Source organism: Scomber scombrus, chromosome 7 (assembly GCF_963691925.1).
Source record: "Scomber scombrus chromosome 7, fScoSco1.1, whole genome shotgun sequence".
In the NCBI taxonomy this organism is placed as follows: Eukaryota; Metazoa; Chordata; class Actinopteri; order Scombriformes; family Scombridae; genus Scomber; species Scomber scombrus.
Window position 1 is genome coordinate 7,370,293 of NC_084976.1, and position 23,056 is coordinate 7,393,348.

The 23,056-nt window shown below is 41.2% G+C and overlaps 1 protein-coding gene across 1 annotated transcript; it reads left to right on the forward strand.

Annotated features, from left to right (window-relative positions):
- The first annotated feature begins 1,827 nt into the window (after window positions 1-1,827).
- On the forward strand, window positions 1,828-22,615 carry ibtk (inhibitor of Bruton agammaglobulinemia tyrosine kinase). Its single transcript, XM_062421993.1, has 29 exons — window positions 1,828-1,965; window positions 2,540-3,496; window positions 3,659-3,755; window positions 4,128-4,252; window positions 5,663-5,773; window positions 6,119-6,289; window positions 6,554-6,671; window positions 7,073-7,253; window positions 7,919-8,042; window positions 8,372-8,549; window positions 8,652-8,805; window positions 9,583-9,967; window positions 12,556-12,806; window positions 12,895-12,981; window positions 13,094-13,176; window positions 13,370-13,407; window positions 13,524-13,620; window positions 13,750-13,851; window positions 14,482-14,599; window positions 14,839-14,899; window positions 15,695-15,822; window positions 16,020-16,132; window positions 16,341-16,486; window positions 16,715-16,833; window positions 17,118-17,216; window positions 17,318-17,476; window positions 17,735-17,938; window positions 20,691-20,823; window positions 21,338-22,615. The coding sequence occupies exons 2-29, from the start codon at window positions 3,173-3,175 to the stop codon at window positions 21,461-21,463; spliced, it is 4,032 nt and encodes a 1,343-aa protein (XP_062277977.1). The 5' UTR covers window positions 1,828-1,965; window positions 2,540-3,172; the 3' UTR covers window positions 21,464-22,615.
- Window positions 22,616-23,056: the final 441 nt, after the last annotated feature.

The window sequence follows — 23,056 nt, forward strand, 5'->3', positions numbered from 1 at the left end:
AAGGAGCTGAGAAACCATAAGAAAACTGATAAAGGATACACATTAATCATGTAATCACTGATGTCACATAACTGATGGATGCAAAGCCTTAGAAGAACCCCTAAAACTCTCCAAATCCTTGAAGATTATCAGGCCTCTATGTGGCATATATAAATAAATAGAGAATAGCCACAATTTACTCTGTCAATACAACACACAACCACACAGGCAAAAACCTCAGAATAATAGAGAAGAAATTATGATTTATTATCATTTGGATGAAGCTTTGAGGAAGCTTTAACGAAACACGTGTTATCCTCTCATGCAGAGTCACTTGAAATAGTTAGAAGGTATAACCTGTTTATTTTCAGAAATATTTTTCACCATGTCTCTCTTCTGTGCTATTTGAAAGTGGGTGGTCAAATATCATCACTTGTCTCTCAAACAAGGGTTTCAAACAGTGAAGGTAAAGGTTAAAAGCCCAGAAAAATCAAGAATATTTTATTGACTTTATCCAGAAGTAATTACAATTGTATAAGAATTTATAAAATAGTATTTTGAATAGATGCTTTAATTTCTCCACTGTCATATCTGCACTTAAAATCTTTTCAGGCCATGGAAAACTGATGTTAATGTTACTATTGCAAAGACAAGTGTTAAAACTCCTGATGTGAGAAGACTGTGGGTTGTAGGTTTTCTATGCTGCAGGATGGAGGGATTTTTATTTTTTGGCACATGTAAATAATTTCCTCAGTTAAATGATAACAATAAAGGACAATTGCAACACCTTACAGTATCAAGAGTTCATCCACATAGTGTAATTTCATAACACACAGACTGGATTAGTAGATTTTGTTTGTCTCTTTACAAGTTCTGTTTTTCCACAGCTCCTTTTAAAAAATGGTTTGAGTGGCGATCTTCCAATGAAAGCATTGTCTGCTGGATTATGCAGGATTATGCCCCTGAGAAGAAAACTGTGGATGCGTTCATGCTTGAATGGTGAGGGAGCGCGTACTCATCAATATGTCATATTTGGAAGCCCCGCTGTGGATCCCAGTGTAACCCTACCTTTACCTTCCCTTGACCCCTCTCCTATTCTTAGCCAGGGTCAATGTGACAATCATCTGAGTATTTCAGCCTGGATTGATGCTGAAAGTGATACTGTTCCCAGAATCTATCTATTGAGTATTATTCTCTTTTAAAGGAGCAGCCCACAATTTTTTCATGCTCATAACAAAGGAGGCATTATAATTCAGATACAGCTATGAGAGCAGTTTAGTTGCAGTTGTGTCATAAGAAGAGCTTAATGAAACATTTGAGTATGGTTTACATGTTCTATTACCCACATTTACAAGTACCTTCATCAGAGTTAAAATACAAATACAAAACAAACAAACAAAAAACCCACACACTTATATTTGTGAGATACTTAAATAAAAAGAGGACTCACATTGTTATTATACAATAATGCTGTGCTATTATCACTGAAATGATGAATGAAATTACACTGTCAAGTCTTACATAGGGTGGAAAATTTACTGTAACACTTAATTAATCAATTACGAAGCTTTATTGATATTTTTTTCAACATTACCTTAATATTTTTTAAATAAATAAATAAATATTTAATAAAGTATATAGTAAAGTTATAATGTGTTTTTTTTCATGTTATTAGGTCTAAAATGATGTCTAATATAAAATGCCAATGACGTCATCTTTACAGCAACAGCAAACTCCGAACACAGCTAACACCCCCAAAAATCCACCAATAGGATCTTGGAATGCAGACGCCCTGACCAATCAGAAGTCTCGATGTTTGTGAGAGGTTTTTTACCTAACCTGCAGGGTTTCAGGCATCCAGTCCTGTCAAAATCTGCTCCAGTGAAGTTAAAACGCTTGCCTATCACAGTTGTAGTAATGACACAGTGTTTGTACACCGCTGATGCAACTTTCTGCTTGTCTACTTTCTTCTTTAACTAGCGGAAGGTAAGAAATGAATCGACGTTGATGTTCTTTAGCAACGCAGCTCGCTAATGCTAACCTTGCGATGATGTGTCTATGAAGCCAAGTGGGAAATGGGAAATATACAGGTTAGGTTAGGTTTATTATAAGAAAGAAATGGTCTTAAATGGCTCAAAACAGCTCCAGTTTCTAAACCAGAACCTACTGGGACTGAACTGGGATGCAGCCAACACACAATGCTAACCGGCTCACAACATTGCGCTAACTTAGCATGTTACATAATGCTGATGCTTAGTCTAAATAACGATACTCCCTTATGAACCGTAGTGCATTTGCTCCACGAAAACATAACTCACATGCAAGCTATGCAAAGTTTAAATGTAAGAGCCTCGGTCTTATTTGCAGAGCGTTATCATATCTGTCAACTCAGCTGATTTGTGCAGTTTATCTTGGTCAGTAAGTAGGCCAAACTTGCTCTGAGCTTTGAGACTGCAGACGTGGACCTCTCAGCTGTATCTTGGAGAAGCTGCACTTAAAGGCTGGATGTGTAAACAGAATTTTAACTTTGGTTACAACTTTCCTTCTTCTTCTTCCTCAGGTGCACCATACAATTATGGAGTTTTGAAAAGCAAAGTGAGAGTTTTGGGGGGAAAGGAGGCCTTTCCCCTCAAATTTGGTGGTTGGACTGCTGGATGAGAAGGTCAGAGGGTTGTTGAAACTGTTGCCTTTTGTAAATTATTTAAATAAAAAAAGAAGAGTACATAGAGGAAAAAAAATATTTTTGCAGACATTGAAATGTTAGATTTTGTATAAAAACACATAGGGCGTTTCGTATTTATTGTATTCTTGATGCCATTGTATGCTGCAAGCACCTTAGGTTGTGTTCAATTTGAGGTCGATATGGTGGACTGAAACAAGTCGCACAAAGGCTCTGGAGTCGCTAGGGTGCGGTGGAACCTCAACACCAGCACAATTCTAGCACTCCAAAACCATCTCGACCTTTTGTTGGTACTTTTTTTTAATTTCGTTTTTTTAAAATCTTATGTACCTTTTTTCTTCTCGGAGGGCAGCTCTGTTACAAGACATATTTTAGTTGATTATAGTTTTGGGTTTGAATTCTTTCTTTGTGTTGTTTTTGAGTTTCTTTGCAATTTGGGTGGTGGGCTGTCAGAGGGACTGTTTAATAACGAACGGGAGGAGGGTTCGCTGTGAGGATTCGGTGGAGGTCAGGATGAGTCTGGCAATGCTGGACTGCACCCCAAAATGCCGCTCACAGCAGCACGCGGACGAGGTGGTAGCAGCACTAACGGGTGGCTCTGAGGGGCAGCTGCGAGCGTTCTTGACCTCACACTGCCACAATGCGGCCACCCTGCGGGACGCCTTCGGTCGTACGGCCCTGCACTTGGTGGCCTCGCTGGGGAAGAAGGCCCTGCTGGAGTGGCTCCTGGAGAGTAAGAGTGCTGACCTAATGGTGAAGGATAAGGAATCTGGTTGGACCGCCGTGCACCGCAGCGCCTTCTACGGACAGATCCACTGTCTCATTTCGTTGGCCAAGGTATGTGTTCAAGGTGGATCACCTAAAAATGTGCTGTGCATTTTTATAAAGCATCAGAAATATCAACAATTAAAGCAAAATCGTGCCGAAAGTGTAAAGGGTAAAAGCCATTTCCAAGAATTTGACCCACATTTGAGATTTTCTTTCTTAACCCTGTTTCAGCATGGTGGACTCCTCTCAACTCAGGACAAAGAGGGTCTCTCTGTCCTGGACTTGATAATGAAGGACCGACCATCACATGTCATGTTTAAAAACAGTGGTAAGAAAAATGGATGCTTTTCTGCACTTGAGTTGACATTGTACACCTATATGAAAAAGTAGTAACTCCTTCAGTGTAGGGCTTGTCAAGAGGCATATGGTCGTCATGGTGACTCATTCCATTTAATGACGCATTTCACACTTGGGATTGAAATCTGTGCCTGTGTTATATCACATCTCTTTGTAGCCATTAGGATGTGTTTTCACAATATATATTGCAAGAGGACTTCCTGGAAGACTTGTATGTCACCCACTGTGGCTTAGAAGGACGTCCTCTTTTTAAAGGCAAATAAGACCGGTGGTTTAAGTTAAACTAGAGGTGGAGACGGTGTTGTGGCTCTGCTTGTGATCATGTTTTCTTTCTCATTAACAGACCCAACTGAAGTATACACCTGGGGAAACAATACTAATTTCAGTCTTGGGCATGGTAATCAGGAGAGCCGACACCACCCGGAGCTGGTGGATGTGTTTGCCAGGACTGGAGTTTACATCAAGCAGGTAGGCTAACAACACTCTGTTGTTGTCCCACATCTCCAGGGACTAAGAATGTGTTTTCCAACATTCTATTGAGATTACAGCAGAGGGCTTTCCCACCCTGAAAAACCCCACTTGCATTTGCCTCCGTCACACCCGTCATGGCCTCTTCAACCCTGTGCCAACATGTGTTTTTAAAAAGCCACATGGGCTCTCCAGATAAGGCGCACCACCTGGGTAAGCCAGCAAAACACTCCCTCCCGCGAGTCCTGTATTACATAACCACCTCCTCAGGGTAGATGAGCATATGAAAAAAAAATGTTTTTCCTCTAAGTATGGCTGTTATTTTCTTTTGAAACCACAGCAATACTTTATTTTATTAATGAAGTAATTTGTGACACAGCCACAGTACATGTAATACTTAAGGCTTAGTTGTATTTGGACTGGAGGTGGGATCTTAGAAGAAAATAAAACGATGCATCAGTTGCCATAAGAGTCAAATAAAGGGCAGAGTTGTCAAGTATGGACCGGACTGGTTCTTCTTCTCTCTCTTATACTTAATTTGTGACTTGGTGTGAGCTGGTGTGTGCGTGGTTAAAACCATGCTGCCAGGCTGTGCCAACCTGGCTCCAATTTCATGCAATAGTCATGTGGATGCTCTTAGTGTGATTAATACAGCTGCTGGCACCAGTTCAACTCCCTACAGTGGCGTGTGTGTGTACACACCAGATGCTAGTTATACTAGATTAAGCAGTGCAACATGACCTGCTCTTAAGACTTTGCATTTGTAAGCAAATATGTGGTTTGTGCATTTGGTATAGAAATGACATGTCACTATTTGTTTATACTGTTTACAGAATAAACTCAGTGAGTTTTTTTTTTTTTTCTCTGACCAGCAGCAATTGTCATGCAGAGTCATTTCATGAAGCTTGGTAGGGGACAGATGGATCTGATTTCATGACCACACAATGACCTGGTGGCATAGCATTTAGTCTTTGTCCTCCTAGCCCAATCCAGCAGGTGCCAGAGGTTAAATATTAATTCCACAATGACATGGTTTTAATTAAATGAACCACTACGGTGTGTATGCATGTGTGTGAATGTCCACATCAGTGTGATACTTCGGGAGACATCTCTGCGCTCTATTGAAGGCTTGAGGGGGAGCGATGTATTAGTAATGATGTTTGCTTTTCCACTTGTGCCCTGGCCTTTTATTGGCATAGTGTTTTACTATCACTACTATAGGACAAGAGGGCCTGGCTGAGGGACATGGAAAGAGATGCACCGCAGCCTCTGCTATGAGGTCAAAATTATAATAACAAAAGTCTTAATAAAAACAAAACAGTACCTCAGACAATCCCCCCCATCCCAACACACACACAAATTTAAGACATTACAATAATGTTCATGTTGACTCTCTCCTTCTCCCTTTAGGTGGTTCTGTGTAAGTTCCACTCTGTGTTCCTGTCTCAGAAAGGCCAGGTGTTCACCTGTGGGCATGGACAGGGAGGACGACTGGGCCATGGAGATGAGCAGACTTATCTGGTGAGGCTTGTTGTGTGGCATCATTTTTGTTCCAACCTTTATAACCGTAAATGAGCACCATTGTATTCAGTGGTGGTTCAGAGTGTTGAATGTATCATTCACAGGCGCTACTATTTACTAGGATCAATTCATTGATGGAAAACTACAGAGCTCCAGCTGTGACAATGCCATTTCAGTGACCACTAATTACAAATAAGGCAACATTATACACAGAGGATTGCTCTCTGTCATGAGTAAAAATAGTGGAAACTCTGCTATTTTCAATATAATAAGAGTCCCCAATAAACCCTTAAGCTGTTAGCTGTTTGTTTTTTTTCTCATCTCTTTCATTATCTCATGTCTCAGGTTCCTCGGATGGTGGAGGGTCTGATGTCCCACCACTGCTCCCAGGTGGCAGCAGCTAAAGACCACACGGTAGTGCTGACGGAGGAAGGTTACGTTTATACTTTCGGCCTCAACACCTTCCACCAGCTCGGCTTGGCTCCTCCTCCAGCCTCTGCATATGTTCCTAAACAGGTAGGAGTTACCAGGGAGAGCGATGAAGACGGCCAGCACGTAACGAGCATCATTTATTAGCTAAATGAGATTCAGTCACTTCGGCGTATGAAATGACAAACGTGAAAACATCTTAAATCAAGTTTCTGTTTAATAGGATGTACGTGTCTTTTTGAGATTTAATAGTATTTTTCCTACCACCATGGAAACTACTGTCTTCTATGTGGAGTCTAGAAACTCATTTCTCTATACTATAGTTTGAGTGTCTCTGTGCTTTGTGTGTAGGTGTTCTCCAAGACGCTGAAAGGGAGGACAGTGATTGGAGTTGCAGCAGGAAGGTTCCACACAGTGCTGTGGACCAGGGAGGCCGTCTATACAATGGGGCTCAATGGAGGGCAGCTGGGTACGTCTCAACATTGAAAACATCACAACAAATTGAGAGATGTTGACACAGTTCTTGTGACCGATGTGACACAAAAGCTGAGGTCAATTTGAGCAGAAGAAGATGAAACTACCCTGTGGCATACTACAGTGTTACTATTACAGAATATACATTTTACAAGTATTTCTTACATGTTCAGTGATGATCTTGTCGTCATGGTGGAACTGAACACATTTTTATTTACATCTATACTAGAGAGGTTTAGAAGCAATAAAAACCTCCATCCTGTCTGAGGTGAATGGCGTAATAGGCTAATAATCGTTATTTATTTATAAAAATACTACTATTGAATACATATTTGGACATCTGGATATAGTATTAATGCATAGTATCTGTACTTAATTGTGATTTGAATATTTCAGGTTACCTGCTGGACCCCAATGGTGAGAAATGTGTGACGGCTCCTCGGCAGGTTTCAGCCCTGTACCACAAGGACGTTACCATAGCGATGGCTGCTGCTAGCGATGGAGCAACTGTAGTTGTGACCGAGAAGGGGGACGTCTACCTTTTGGCTGACTACCAGTGCAAGAAAATGGCTTCAAGGTGAATAAAACAGTCGGATGTAAACACACTCCTCATAACACAAATCAACTGGTTGAGTCAGTGAATCTTATTTTATTGAAGTGAGTAAAGTTTTGATAAAAGGGTGACTTTTATTTTTTTGTAAGTATAGTTAAACAAGTTTTCATTGTCTCTATCTATATAGGAGATATAACAGTGATTCCTGCCTTGTCTGGCATATTAAAATACATCACAGGCACTGATTTATTCATAATTAACAAAAGACTGCAGCTTAAGATGTCAGACGCAGACTAATGAAGCAGGTAGTTGTCAACTATATGTAAAAAATGTGTAATTTTACAATAGAACCTTCCTCATAGATGAAGTGATATGTGCAGCCTTATCAAACCAACATTCTGTCTCACACTCATACTGAACTGCATGTGTAGACAGTTTTCCATTTGGGAGCGCTTGTCATATTCTAATAAGACCTAATCTGAGTGACAGTGGATAGTAAATCATGTAGTATCATCCATTAAACTGACAACATTTGTGCTCTCATCATCTTCTCTGATTTGCATTGTGTACTTCTGTGAATATGTGCAGAGGTAAGTAGGGCCAGGAGTGTGCCTTTCTACACACACCTTTTGAATGTGACACTTAATATTCTTTCTCGCTGATTAATATCTTTGCTTTGTCCTTTTCAGGCAGCTCAATATCAAGAAGGTCCTGGTCAGCGGCGGCAGTCTGGACCATCGTGTTGATCCACAGCTTCTCAATGACGGAGGAGGGCAAAAGGTGGCCATTTTGGCTCTAGATGAAGCTGGCAGGGTAAGTGCATTCAAGTAGTATAAGTCGGAAAAGCTTCTCATTTTAGTGGGGAGAACATTGCTAAAGAGTTTGGCTCAAACCAGTTATGGAACAATAAAAACTGTGGGTGAATCTCTCTCCTGCCTCAGTTTCTAAATGTCGACATAGTTATTTTTAACATGGCTTTGTTACCCTGATGGTTATCTAACCTATGGTGTATAGTAGACAGTTATACAATCCCCAAAATCAGTACTTCCTGTACAGGGTGCTATGGATGAAAATGGTGACTAATTCTTGTCTATAACTTTTCATGAATTTTCTCCCTCCTGTTTTTTTTCCACTTCTGTCAGGTGTTTTGCTGGCGCTCCTCCGGCTGCTCGGTGAGACAGTGCCGGTGGGCATACGGGCGTCAGGTTTTCATGTCGGACATAGCTCTCAGTAAAACCAGCATGATGTTTGTGACTCAGGAGGGTGAGGGCTTCAGTGGCGTGTGGGCTGGAGAGTATAAGAAGTACGGAGAGAAAAAAGGTGAGGGATACAGGAACATGGTATACTGAATCACTAAGCTTTCAAAATGTTGTGCTATACTTAATTCTAAATCTGATCTGTATGCTTCTTTTAATCTCACAGAGGTCAGTGTTGAGGTGTGTGGCCACTCCGATGCTGGCACGGTGTACGAGCGAATTCGTCTAGAGAAGCACCCCTACGTCCATAGAGCTGTGAGCATCACCATGGACTCTAAAGGTCGAAATTTTGGAGTGCTTCAGGCCGACCCCAAAACAAGGTACAACATCTCCCTCCGTGCAGAGAAATGCTGCACACAGTCAAACATATCATTTACAAAAAAGAAAAAGAACACAGAACCAATTTGCATTATCAAAAATGCTCAAGACATGAGGTGATATTTATTTATTTGTTTGGGGGTTTTTAACCACTTGAGGACTGCCTTTTTTCCTGATAAAAAAATAACAAGATAAGCTATTTTTTAGTATACATTTCTTCTTTATCATCCAGTTAGATGAGGATGAGCTATGATCTTATGCTGTGCTATAATTTGGGTTATCATTTTCAAATTACCCATGTAGTTATTGTGGGCATTTTGTTAACATTATTTAAATTCCATGCCTACATGCTTTTGATCATCCACACTGGGATAAAACACTTTGAATGTTATCACTGTTTGAATTGCTCTTTACAAGCTTTGGTATTCTTGTGGCTAAGCATGTGTAGGCACACCATCTAAAGTTAAAAATTACTAAGTAGTAAAAGGGGAACAGAGTATTCAGAGGAATGAAAGAGTATCTAGAAATCTATCGAGCATGATCAGTATTGAACAGGAAACTCTGCCATCTAGAGGTGGAAACATGGACCTTCCTATTAAGAGGATATTTTCTTTAAAAGCCTTATCTCTCCTCAGTGATGACTTAACACCAAATGTTATGTTGTCAAATTAGTTGTCTTATCTTGCTTGGGTCTAATTGTTTATTTTTAGATGATTTCGCTGCTTCTTACCCCTTTTTGTATTATACCACTAATCACGTGACCTGATGTTTCCACCCAGCTTGTACGAGATTCCCAGCATTTCTCCATCCTCCTTCTCCCAACACTTCCGGAGCCTCTTGGACGAAGCGGACGAAATGGACAGCATACACGATGTGACGCTTCAAGCTGGCGATCGCACCTTCTCAGCCCACAAATACATCCTGTCCATGAGGTCCGAGTTCTTCCGGAAACTGTTCATGGCCGAGAGTTGTGAGGTTGACGAGGAGCTCAACGGAGAAGTGAGGAAGAGCGAAGACGCCGTGGGCTGTGATTTACTCATTTTGGAAAAGATCCCACCGGACATGCTGGAATACGCTCTCCACTTCATCTATACAGACTCCTGTGAGCTGCTGGTGCACGGGACCCGACCGAGAGTCTCAGGAGCCCTGACAGGACAACACCAGGTGAGGAGAGAAATGAAATGTTAAGCATTGTATTAATATGTATGCCTAACCCTTAAAGAACTTTAAAAGGACTGAAATGATCAATATTCCTTAACAGCTGTATGCCAGCTCCTCATCTACAGTAGGTCTCTGTTTAGAGAGAGATTGGCAGAGAAGCAGAGGTCTTGATTCCTCCCTACTGATGGGAATTTCAGTTCTTTGTAGTGAGCCAGGTCATTTGGCTCAGCTAAGCAATAAGAGCTGCCTCATTCAGCTCCCTAACAGCTCTTCATTTAGGACCACTTCTAGCTTTTATAATTGAGCCAAATTTAGCAATGACTATGATTAGTATGTGATCCGATTATAGATGGGCATTTGAATCAATCATCTTGATCGATCGTCAGGAAAATTAACGATCAATTATTGATTAATCATAATTTTTTTTATCTTAAAAATGCCATTATACAAAATACAGTGTGTTTCTCCTCAATGAAATCTTTATTCCAATAACTTATAATCCAACAACAATCCTCTTAGACAAGGCAGTTAAAGTTCAACTGTTTAACTTAAACAAAAAAGAAATGCAGAGCTTGTAAAAGCAGCTGAGCCCGAGGCTCCGAGCCAAACCTCTTCACATATCAATCGCTACAGCTCGCTTAAACACAATTGAGCCTCTTTTAGAAACACTTCCAAAAACAGTCAAATCTAATAAAAAAAATAAAAAAGAATATTACTCAGGACTGACAGTTTTCTACAAAATATAATGTTAAACAACTCCAAAATGCACCCAGCCGAGCCGAGAGAGAAAGAGGAGTGAGTGAGAGAGATAGTGTTACTTCACAATTATGCTTATTTAACCAGAGCCTCATAAAACAACAAGAGTAACTCGCCTAAATGCTGCTGTAGTGGTGACTGTCCACTCCTAACAAAGTAAAGCAATACCAGCCTACTGATTCTTGTTGAGGAAGATTAGCATGTTAGCATTTTAGCATGCTCAGGGATCAGTGAGCGCAGCCTGGTGACAGTCAGTCCAGCAGCTGAAACGCTCTGACGGGACCGAAATAGCTGGGATGCAGAGGCATTTTCGCGCTAGCATGGGTAACCTGGCCAAGGTGCAGTGTTTACAATGAACTTATGAAACAACTAGTTTGAAAAGGTCCCACGACCTCTTCATGTTTATGTTTGATATCTACAGCAGCTCGTGGGTAGTTGAGCCATTTTCTCTGTCAAATATCACCCCTGTTGGTAAGATGTCTCATTGCTGCCACATGGTGAAATTCATTGCAATTCTTCAAGACTCACACTACGCAACACAACCTCTATTTGATACCAGTGTTTGATCGATAACAATTTCATGTGATCGACAAAATTCTTAACGATCAATTCATCTATTATTCATGCCCATCCCTAGTGCACATATATCAATTTAATTATTCAATATAATTATACTAAACATTATAATTTCCAGAATGTCATATTTGTGTGTGTGTGTGTGTGTGTGTGTGTGTGTGTGTGTGTGTGTGTGTGTGTGTGTGCGTGTGCGTGTGCGTGTGCGTGTGCGTGTGCGTGTGCGTGTGCGTGTGCGTGTGCGTGTGCGTGTGCGCGGATTGTCAGACCAGTGTTAGAAACGCTGGTCATCCAGTCACCATATCAAAAACTGTAGAGTACATTACATAACATTAGCTAATGGGCTCAGAGTAGTTAGGGTATTATCACAGTTTAGTGAATCTATTATTGGTAGTCGGTTACTAACCTCAATTACATATGCTTAACAAGCTCCAGTGCGTAGTAAATCTAGCATAAGTGGCATACAAAATGTACCTTGAAAGCACATGATAGATTAGTGTGGCAACAACATATGTTCATGTGCTACACTGTGATGTAATGACCCTCCCTTCTTTTAAAGTTTCTATGGGATGGTGATGAATGTTCTGTGAAGACCCGCCTGGCATGATGAGTCAGATGGTTAGGGTTAGAATATCAGGGTCAGAACCAATCAGAGGCAGAGTAGGGGTGGGTATTTGCAGTCACCATTCTAATAAACAAAAACTTGTATCCTGAGTCGAATTACTAGCTGGGCTATGTGTGAGCCATAGATGTATTATAAGAGCTGGATACTGGACCAAAGATGGCACACATTCAGTCCAGAAAGAATTGCTCAGCTGGTGCATACGCCATGAGTTGCTGCTCGGCCCATAGACTTTACATTATGATAATGTTACAGGTTTCTAAATTACTCTTCTCTGCAAGTTTTGCAATTATAAAACCTCCATGGATCAAAAGTTCATGAGTGAAAGAGTAATAATTGGCCGGGTTTGCAGTTTGAGGTGTTCTGTCATATTTTGCTGCAATACCGCTAGTGCCCACTAGAAAATATTGGCTGCAAGGTTTAGCAGTGGCACCCTATTCAGCTCTTACTATACATCCATGGTGTGAGCAGTGCTAAAGGACCCCATTCCTTTCTGAGTTGTCCTGCCTAATGCCTGTCAATTTCCCCCCATTAACCTGGCTAATACTGTCACCTTGTGGGACTTCAGTACAGTCCCCCCTTATTCAGCTGTGTTTCTTAAAGAGCGTGTTTCACTCATTGTCTCTGTTGCCTTGGCCAGGATTCAGAGCAAGAGAGGCTTATCAGCAGCTTGCAGGACTTGGGCCTGAGAGATCGCTCAGCCTTCGAGGTGTACCGCTCCCTTCCCCCTGCAACCAAAGGAGATGGCGACAAGGCTAAGAGTAAGGGCTCCAAGCCTGGCAAGAAGGGGAAAGGAGGCAAAGGTGACAAGGCCAACGAGGGAGGGGTCAACCCTGTGAAGACCTTACAGGGCATTGCAAAGAAGCTGGGACTGGGCAGCCTGTCTGCACGGTGAGAAGACAGGGTGTGATCTAAACTCTGAGGCACTATCAGATAATGTGTCATTTCTTCTTAATCATGCTTTCTTACATCTCAACAGACTGGATGGAGTCAAATATGAAAGTGGAAAGATCAACGTTATAAACAAAAAAACTGGCAACAAACCCAAATTCAACCAGAAGAAGTGGTAAGTATACAAGCTTGTATTAACAGTTATTGCTACAGGACAGATTCATTATAATATATTTAACATGAAAATGTCAACATTGTGATCCATCTGTCTTTTTGTGTCTCCACAGCTCCTACCTTTGTGACGTCACTCTGAAATCTGAGGATGGAAAAGAGTTTCCTTGTCACAAGAGTGTGCTCTGTGCAAGACTGGGTAAGACTGGTCACACCTCATCATCAACAAAGACACAAATACACAGTTTTTAATCATGCACATTAATAGAAACCACAAGTGTCAGCTTTTATTTTGTGTTAATGTTTATAATAAGCTCTATATTAAACACATGCCTGGAAGATATAATCTAAAAGTAGCAGCGTATTTATTTTTATGTCCATCTTTTCTGCAGAATACTTCCACAGTATGCTCGGAAACCCCTGGATTGAGGTATGTTGTTATGTCATTCTTCTTTATTCTTCAATCACTGTGTGTCTGTTTTAAAAGCCCTTTGTGATATCATTTCTTATTGATTGATATATCCACACCGTCTCATGTCCCCTTAGGCCACATCCTGCTCTGCACTGGAGATGCCCACGAACTCTGAGATTCTGCAGGCCATTCTCGAGTATATTTATACAGATGAGTCTCCCACCATTAAAGGTAGCTTCTCAACTTTTATTTTTACTAGCAGCACATTTTGAACATGTATTTCTATGATAAACACTGAATTCACAGTAGAGAGAGAAGTATATTAACAGAACTCGTTGTCCTCCTCCTTTCCCCCGACAGAGTCTTTGAATGTTGAGTTTGTCTGCAATGTTCTGGTCGTCGCTGACCAGCTGCTCATCACACGACTGAAGGAGATGTGTGAGGTCATCATCACAGAGAACTGTACGTCTTGTTTGTCTTATTCCTTTAATTCCTCCTGATAACCTCATTGACTTGTAGTAGTTTGAAACCATTGATAGGGGTTCCTGGTTTCCTAAAACATGCATTTGATCTGGTTTGAAATGTGCTTTGATTACACACTGATTAAAATGAGCAAATTAGTTAATTTCAGTTCATATTGATATATGAAACTAGGGCACAAAGAAGCGACAGTGTTTGAAACAGTGATCGCTACTTCGGGCTGGGCGATATGGACAATAATGTAGGGATGACTGTTGGTGCTTTCACAAAATATTTACACAATGCGATTTTTAAACAATCAGCAGTTATGTGGATATAATGACAAAGTGGGTAAAATGCAAATAATAGAACAGCTAGAACAGTCTGAAGTTCAAAAAATGACCTTTTTAAAACCAGGAAAAGACGACTCTTATGCCACATCACGATATTACAATATGCCAAATTAACCAGTCAGTTAAAACTAGGGAAGGTAGAATAATGACAAAGTGGGTAAAAGGCTAATAATAGAACTAGAACACCACGAAAGATGCCATAGCTATATCACAATATCCAAATTCTAAGACGATATCTAGTCTCATATCACGATATCGATATATGTGTTGTTCTTCTCAGTGACTCTGAAGAATGCTACTGAGCTGCTGGAGTTTGCCACCATGTACAACGCAGAGCAGCTGAAACTCTCCTGCCTCCAGTTCATTGTGATCAACATGGCCGCCCTGCTGGAGTCCAAGTGAGAAACAGATTTATAAGCTAGCATGACTTTTGAAAGATATTTTAATAAGGTTGCTATAGAACATTTCCCAAGTTTATTTATTTATGCAGCACTGCAGTAAAATGGAAATTTTGATATATTCAGCAGGACAAATACTTGCTCCAACAGGAAAAAAATATGCTTATTTGTGTGTGTGTATGTGTGTTCTTTGTTTTGTTTTTTTATTCATTTATTTTTTATTTTTTTGCTGCCCTCAGAGCGCTGGATATTCTTAGTGATGAAGTGCTCGTGGAGCTTTCTGCAGCCTACCGGAGGATGGTGAGTCACCTTACCCCCTCCCCTATAACAATCCCAGTCTGCATCACACTTTCCATGATTTCAATGTTTGCTTATTTGTCTTGTTTTCAATAAAATGGCACACGAACGTAATGCTGTTAAACTGTGTCTAAGAATCTAACAAATGTAACACATCAGTAGACACTGTCAGGTTTTGGTCTCCCAATCAAAAAGACAAAAGACTTATTTTCCTCTTTCAATAGTCATCCTGGGAGAAATCCTTCCTAGAGAGCAGAGGAATCCATTTCTCTCTCAGTAGTAGCCTCAGGAGACAGTAGCTACAATATACTTTTTGTCTTGCATAAAAGGAATGACTCTCAGGGAAAAACTCTGTTTTTGTTCCCATGACTCATAGCTGATTGTAGCAACTTCTAACACTCTCCAGAACTGTGGGAAATGTTCAAGAATAGAAAAGCATCATGAAAGTAAATCAAACTATGCAACGACTACACAACTCTTAAAATGTAGATTAATGTGACGACAGCATTAGAGGAACTGAGGGTGAAAAAGTTTATTTTTAAGGCTGCCGATGATACCGACAGTTTGTCTTAATATCTTTATTTTGAGCACGTTGTTGACATCGGAATATTTGGTCTATGTTTTTATTTGTATTTTTGTATTTTATGTGTACAGTTGTTGTTAAAGGTCTCTTCTCCTTTAAGTCAGTACAGATGTGGTTATTAATGACAGGCACCTCGTACTGACAACTCTTCACTGGATGAACGACGATGCATTGTCTATGGCAATGTTTTTAATAGTTTTTCTGATTTATGACAGATCCCAGCCATGCAAAAGAGGATTATCACACCGTACCCAGGTGCTCCAGACCTCAGTGTGTTTGAGGAGGAGGATTTGGACTCAGCGTTCAGCCCCAAACCAGAACCAGAACTGGATCACTCCTGCAGGTACACAAGCAGAAGTTTTCTTTGGGCTTTTACAATGCTCTACAAATATTGTTTATTCTAACGGGGGTACAGACCAATAAACCACAAAGTTGTGTTTTACTGAAGATCTATAGTTTTTGAAAGGAGGAGCGAATGTAATGTCTAATGTCTGCAAATCCTTTAAAAGCTAGTTTACCATTAAAACTGTCCTCCCTCAGGGAAATACTCTTAAAGAAGGCCAAAATGAAGGCGAAAAAGAAACCTAGGCGACGCTCTGACAGCTCAGGGGGCTACACTCTCTCTGATATCATCCAGAGCCCTCCTGCTGCAGGTATGCTATACAAACACAGACACACAGAGACAAAATTGTGATGCAATACAATAAAATACATAAATAAATAAATAAAAATACCAGCACATTACATGCAACACATGATACATCATGATGAACCACACCAAAATCTTCCCGTTTAATGCATTTGGTTATTTTTAGGTCAATATGTAATAATTTTACTAACACACTCTGTCTCCTCTCTCAGTGGTTTCTCCGTGCCTGGTGAAGTCAGGAAAGGCCAACTCAACCGAGTCCCTGCAGGAGCTGCTCACATCAGACTCAGAGGGCAGCTGCATGGGAGTGGGCAGTCCCAGAGACATACAGTCACCTGTCTTCCATGACAGGGGGGAGGTTAGTGTCTGACCACTGCAACAATCATATACAATTACTTCATTTCAAACTCATATGTTACATTGTTCAAGTACAAGTCAGCTAAGACATGCGTGCCACCTTTTGTAATCATCACAAAATGATTACAAAAAGTAAAATTCCACTTATGCTGTTTGTTTTTATAGTAGGAGAGGTTTAATAAAACAGTGTTATAGTGTTCTTTAGAGCTGGTCTGTTTCTCATCAACAGGATGAGAAGGCTTTCAGTCAGAAGCTGAAGACTCCACCCAGCACTCCGACCTTCCTGAGGAACGGCTTCCCGACTCCCCCCAACTCTGCTCCACAAAACATCCCCAAGCTCCTTCCCAGGTGAGATAGACTGGACTAAATCTCACTGTTTTACTCTTCTTTTCGCTGGAAGCAAAAACCTTCACAAGGCAGAAATGAGCGATTTTACATGCTTTGAGAAACAGGTTTGAGATTTAAAACAAAGAACTCTGACTTAAACAACAGACCTGATATCCTCCCACTTCATTATTAAGAGGAAATTTGGAGAAAGAAGCAAAAAGTTTTAAACCCTGGTTAATAAAAATCTTGTAAATTGAGCTGTAAGTCCTACGTAGAATGTGTGACTGTTTTATTACAATCTGCAGCCCTGCCCGTCCACCTCTGGTCATGGATCTGAGAACCATCATGGACATGGAAGCCAACTCTGTGCAGCCTCTGGGAGCAACTCCTAAAAGCCCTGGAAGGTACGAGACACGAGGAGATGATTTACAAACTACCGCAACGCATGGCTGACCAATATTTCTTCATTGTTGTTCACTTCATATTTTTTTCCACCTGTCTTCAGTGTCAGCACCATCAGCAAGCACTCCCCTGTTCCCACTAAACTGTCCCAGAAGCAGAGGAAGATGTTGGCCATGGTTAGCAAGGAGGCCACTGCGGAGTCCACAACATCCAAACCCGCCCCCGTAGTCACCCCATCCAAAAGCAGCAGTGGGAAGGCCTGGTGAGTGAGTCCGAATATGAAGACCACCGACAGAATACATCATGAAGTAACTTCCTGGCTCCTATAGATGGGTGCTTAACAGAAAAGGGGTCGTACAAAAGTCATGTCATAGTTCCAATATTTAAAGGTGATTCTTTTTAGTTAAAAAGGCTGTCAGCAAGTCAGCCTGCCAAATAGGAGCTAAAGTGGTAAAAGTGCCACCACCTTTTTATTTTGATCCATCTTTCAAGCTTTTCCTTCCCCCATCTCCATCTGCAGGGCAACAGCAGTCCAGTCCCCGCCCTCCTCATGCTCGTTCCGGGCTCTGCTGGAGGAGGAGGAGAACCGCTTGATCAGATTAGGACAAACGGGAGTCCAGAGGGGCCAAAATGCCCAGGGGTCCCCTGTCAGCGCTACTGCTCCCGCCAGTAGAAGGGTCACGTTCAAATGTGCCGAAAGCAGCGAGCCAGAGAGACCCACTGGGTGAGTAGGGTGCCTTTACATTAAAAAAACACATGACCACATGTAGACTGTACTGCTGTTCACCACTTGGAGGCGCTGTTGATGTCTTCATAAAACTTCTGTTAGGGTTTATTTAAGAGCACCAGCCCCACACACACACACACACACACACACACACACACACACACACACACACACACACACACACACACACACACACACACACACACACACACACACACTACATATAAGATACAAGATACCACATTTAACATAACACTAATCTTATTATGCTTAAAAAACTTTTTAAATCTTGAGTGGCTATTTTGAGATTAAAAACAGGAAATTAAGATCTGACACAAACACACTGGTGTTAAAATTAAGAAATAAACATGGAAGTAAGAACGAGTGGGTTAGGGTTAGGGTGAGAATTGCTGTTAGATTTTTTTTTTTTTTTAACAGTACTGGCCAACACACACACACACACACACACACACACACACACACACACACACACACACACACTCTATACATACACAAAATACAGGATATCACCCTTTACATAACCTTATTATAATACCTTTTTATTTGAGAAAACAACTTAATTTATATTATTCTTAATTGTTTTCTCATCTCTTTCGATCCAAAAAAACACCCACATATGAAGCTTTTATTTTATCTTGTTGGGCAACTGGGAAATTAAAAACAGGAATAAAGATCTGACACGAACACACTGGGTTTTGAAATGAAGACATAAAAGCAGAAGTAACAAGGGGCGCTTATCTCTGACTCATTCTCAAGCAGCAGGGCAAAAAAGATGTTGTAAGTGTGTCTGGACAGGTTGGTTGAATGTAAGTGTCGACTGACAGGATCTCCTCTCGTGAGACGGAAAGAGAGAGAGGCGTGATGCTCCGGTCTGAGTGAGGCAAACAGCTCGAAATGACCCGGTACAGCTGTGTTGACCTGCCCGCAGACGCTGAGTCACCCCGACCTTTACAGCGTCTCCACACAGCTGGACAAACACGGCACACACACACACACACACACACACACACACACAGAGAACTGTGAACTCAAGTCCATAAAGATGTATTCTTAGCTGAATTATTCTACAAGAAGGCAGAAAATCTTGAGAAAAAATGTCAGCCCGCGTGAAAAAAGATCATTTTATTTGTGGAAGTGATATCCACAGTCAGTCATTTAATGTGATAATATAACGTCTTAGCGGTTTTTTGTTGGTGTGTCTGATATTTTATCTGATACAATACTTCCTCCGCTGTATGTTTTGCCTACGCTTCATGCTGCAATCTCTCAAGAGAATCACTAGATATTAAACAGCTGTGTGAGTCACTCTAGTGAAGGCGGTGATGTTAATCAGAATTGATAAGGGCAGCCCTCATGTCACACCGGATCATACAGAACGGAGCAGGTTTCAGGTTACTTTTGGTATTTGGATGAGCAAAGAGAGACAGACGACTTCAAGGCTCAGGATGAAGGAAGAAGTAGCAAGTAGCAGCAGCGGCGGCCTTGTACTTTCTCATGTCTGCCTTCTGGGACCCCGTTTCCATATCCCAAAGTCAAAATTAATACACATGCTTTTACAATAATTTTGCTTTGATTGAACGTCGGACTTCTTTTCATCGCTCACGTCTTCTCTGAACGTTTCCAGAGGTGTCTTTTTGGCCAGATTAACAAGCACATATACAGACTCCGCTTTCCATTCAACTTGAAATTCATTATAGTGAGCGATGAGGAACGTTTGTAACTGTGAAGAAAACAAATCTCCTTAAGTGCGCACAAGTCAGACTGCAGGGAGCTCGTGTCATGTATGTGACACGTCTCATTTAAGGTGTTGAATAGATGTCAATGATTTAAATATTCATAGAGGAAAACGTGCTCTGCTGTCTGGTTTTTGAGAGAGAACTATTTTGTGGGTGTGAAGGCCGAGGTATTTTGTGGCACTATCCGTACACAAGGCAGTTTCAAACATTTGAAGTGTTAAAAGATGTAGAAAACAAACTTTAAAAGAGGTAGTCCTCTTATAAAAATGAAACTAACGGCATAAAAGCGACAAATGCCACATCAGAAAGCAGCAGAGAAGAGGGTTCTGAGGGCGTTCAGAGTTGAGTCATACCTTTTAATCTTTGTTCCACAAGTATGGTGTGTAGTGACCGAATGACGCTTATTTCTGCAGAACCTCTCAGATACTGGTGACTCACATTGTACAAGCAGGTCCGAAATATATACTGGGGCCAAGCCATGTAGTGGTTTGAAGAACCGGTGGGATCTGGTCTTTGTGCTTGCCCTGTTTTGTTTTTATAAAAAAATGGAAATAAGATGAGCTCTAGTTATTCAGATGGAAGCCATCAGAAAAAAGTAACATGGAAAGTTGAGTATTGTCTGCATAATGATGATAGCAATTACTGTTATTATTGTGAATAATGTGACTTCATGGGAGAATGTAGAGATGAAATAAAAAGGGACCAAGAATTGAACCCTGAGGAACTCTTGATGAAGTGTCTTATTGTTCAGACTTGAAAAAACGAATCTTGTTCTTGTAAATATGATTTAAGACCATGTAGAGATGCTCCTATTAGTCCTACCCATTTTTTTCTGTTCTGTCAACAATGTTTTATAATGCCCTGTATCAAATGGAGCACTGCAGGAGAAAAAGGATTGAAGTCTAAGCCTATTTAAAACAAAAGAGTTGTCTCAGTAATACCCATCCCCTCTCTCTCTCTTTCTGCATCACCCATCTCTTCCCTTCCCTCAGGCCCTGGGTGCTGGGAGCAATGGGCAGCCCTCCCCTCTCCTCCCTGGTGACCTTTGCTTCCATCGTAGAGGAAGAGAAGCAGCAGGAAGCCGCTCTGATCCGCAGCCGAGAGAAGCCGCTGGCCCTCATCCAGGTAACGCGTCTTGTCATCCACGTGCACACACACACACACACACACACACACACACACACACACACACACACACACACACACACACACACACACACACACACACACACACAGTCCTGCCATGACTGAATGTATAGCGAGCGTGTGTGTGTGTGTGCATTCTTCGGGGTGATATTCCCACCACACACACAGAAACACATCTCCTCTTGTTCCCTATCTGCCAGATGTTTATCTAATGAACATCATACTCAGTGCAGCGCTGGTTAGAATGAAAGGTGCCTTCAGATGTGTCTTTTGACAGACCTCTGCACCGTCCTCCAGCTGCCGCCAGGCTTCTGTCAACGCCTTCATAAATCACTTTCTTTGCCCTTGCGGCTTTCTGGTTGCTATTATGTAAAACACGCTCTTAGTGTCAGCATTTTCTCCTTTCAGCCTCAAATAAAAAGTGGGTTTTTTCTCGGCCACAATAACACCCCCAATTTTGTCTCCTTTTCTTGTCTATTTCTGTCTTTTTTAGATTGAGGAGCGGGCCATCCAAGACCTCCTGTTCAATTACAAGGCGCGCGACAACCCAGACGAACTGATAGTGGTAGAGAGGTCCTCCCGAGGTCCCATGGCAGTCCCGACCTGGAACAAACACTGATGTTAAACAGCACAGCCGCTACATACCATCAAAGTGAGAACATCCCCCATTGCAGTTGTTACTCAAATAATTGTTGGCAGCTTCCCCCCCGAAATATCGTCAGCTTCATCACGTCGGCGTTGAGACGTATCTAAGAGCTCGTCCAGCCCAGCGCGGGATGGGGTGTAATGCAAATCTTGTTTCTGCAGTGTTACTTCAAGTTTTATTTGAATGCTGCTCAACATTTTGTTTGTGTGTGTGTCTGTGTGAAAGAGAGAGAGCGAGAGAGAGAGTGTGTGTGTGTTCATAATAACTGAATGTCGTCCTGATGAGATGTTTTGGACATGGTTACTTTACTAATTACTTTATTTTATGTTGTTGAGGTTATGTCTTGCTTGGCAAACTAATAATACAAAATGTTAACAACCTTCTCAAATAATATATATATATATATATATATATATATATTGTTACAGTAGTAATGTGAAGTTGAAATTGCCAAAGAAACGACAAAGAAATGGAGATGTTCAAGCCACTAAATGGGTCCAAACTCCATCACCTGGAGGGCTTTTGTATCTGTGTTCAATCAGTGGAAGCTCTTGGTGTGATTAAGACAGTAAGAGTGCCAATTATCAACTGTGGCAGAGCATCAGCTTGAGTACTTGAGAAGCACAGTGACGCTGTTTACCAAGGCAGTACGTTTAGTTTCTTTTTATGGTCTTTTTCTCTTAAAACTTACATGGCTTTGACTGCTTCAGCTGGTTTGCAGTGACGCGTTAATCTCGCTGGAATCAGTAAAACGTGTATTTAATGAGTATCATATTTAAAAATGCTTTATTCGATGCAGTTGAACGCTCAGTCTGGCTGGCTGTGTGGAACTGGCTTTTTGAAGTTATCACAAGTGTTTCAAAGAAGGATGTGTGCCTTTTTTTTATCAAAGAATGACCATATATAGCAGCTAAAACATCATTTTCCTCCTTTATTTTCTTTCTTCAGCATTCAGTTACTCTTTTTTTTGGGAGCCAACGTAAGCTGTGTAGTTACCTCAGTTTTGGACCATGTAATCTCATCTTTAGATGATTGTGTGTGTGTGTGTGTGTGTGTGAGAGAGAGAGAAACTAAAGGATGTGAAGAGAAAATGGCATGCAATAAAATATCTCACCTGTGCAATGACCCCCGTCTCCTGTCAGTGTTTCAGTGCGATTATATTGCAGTGGACAGAATGAAAAGGGAGACGATTTAAATTTTCTCAATTATTCTCTTGCTTTATCTTGCTGTCTTTTTTTTATTGCAGAGGCTCAGTCCTTTACTGGAAAATGTGGCTCTCACTGCATCTAATAAAGATAACATTTAATCTGCCTGCCTCCTGACACGTTGGCCACCCTGCATGAGCAAACGACCATTATCAAGTCTCAGCCTCTGATTAACTGTGATGACCCTGATCTGAATGGAGAGTGTGGCGATTTAGGGACTTTATTGGCTGTAATTACAGGTAGAGCATCACATCGGAAGTCAGGGAGAGAAAGCTCGTGAGGTAAATAGTAATTACATATTAGGATCTATTAGCCGGTGCAGAGATAACACATGAATTAAAGCCTTGGAGAGAAAGTCTGC

What these genes read in the sequence shown, in the direction of transcription:
- ibtk (XM_062421993.1), top strand. Translation starts at nt 3,173, where the DNA reads ATGAGTCTGGCAATGCTGGACTGCACCCCAAAATGCCGCTCACAGCAG. An exon ending in AAATTCAACCAGAAGAAGTG is followed by an intron (nt 12,982 to 13,093) that starts GTAAGTATACAA and finishes GTGTCTCCACAG; the next exon opens with CTCCTACCTTTGTGACGTCA. An exon ending in AGCAGCAGTGGGAAGGCCTG is followed by an intron (nt 17,477 to 17,734) that starts GTGAGTGAGTCC and finishes CTCCATCTGCAG; the next exon opens with GGCAACAGCAGTCCAGTCCC.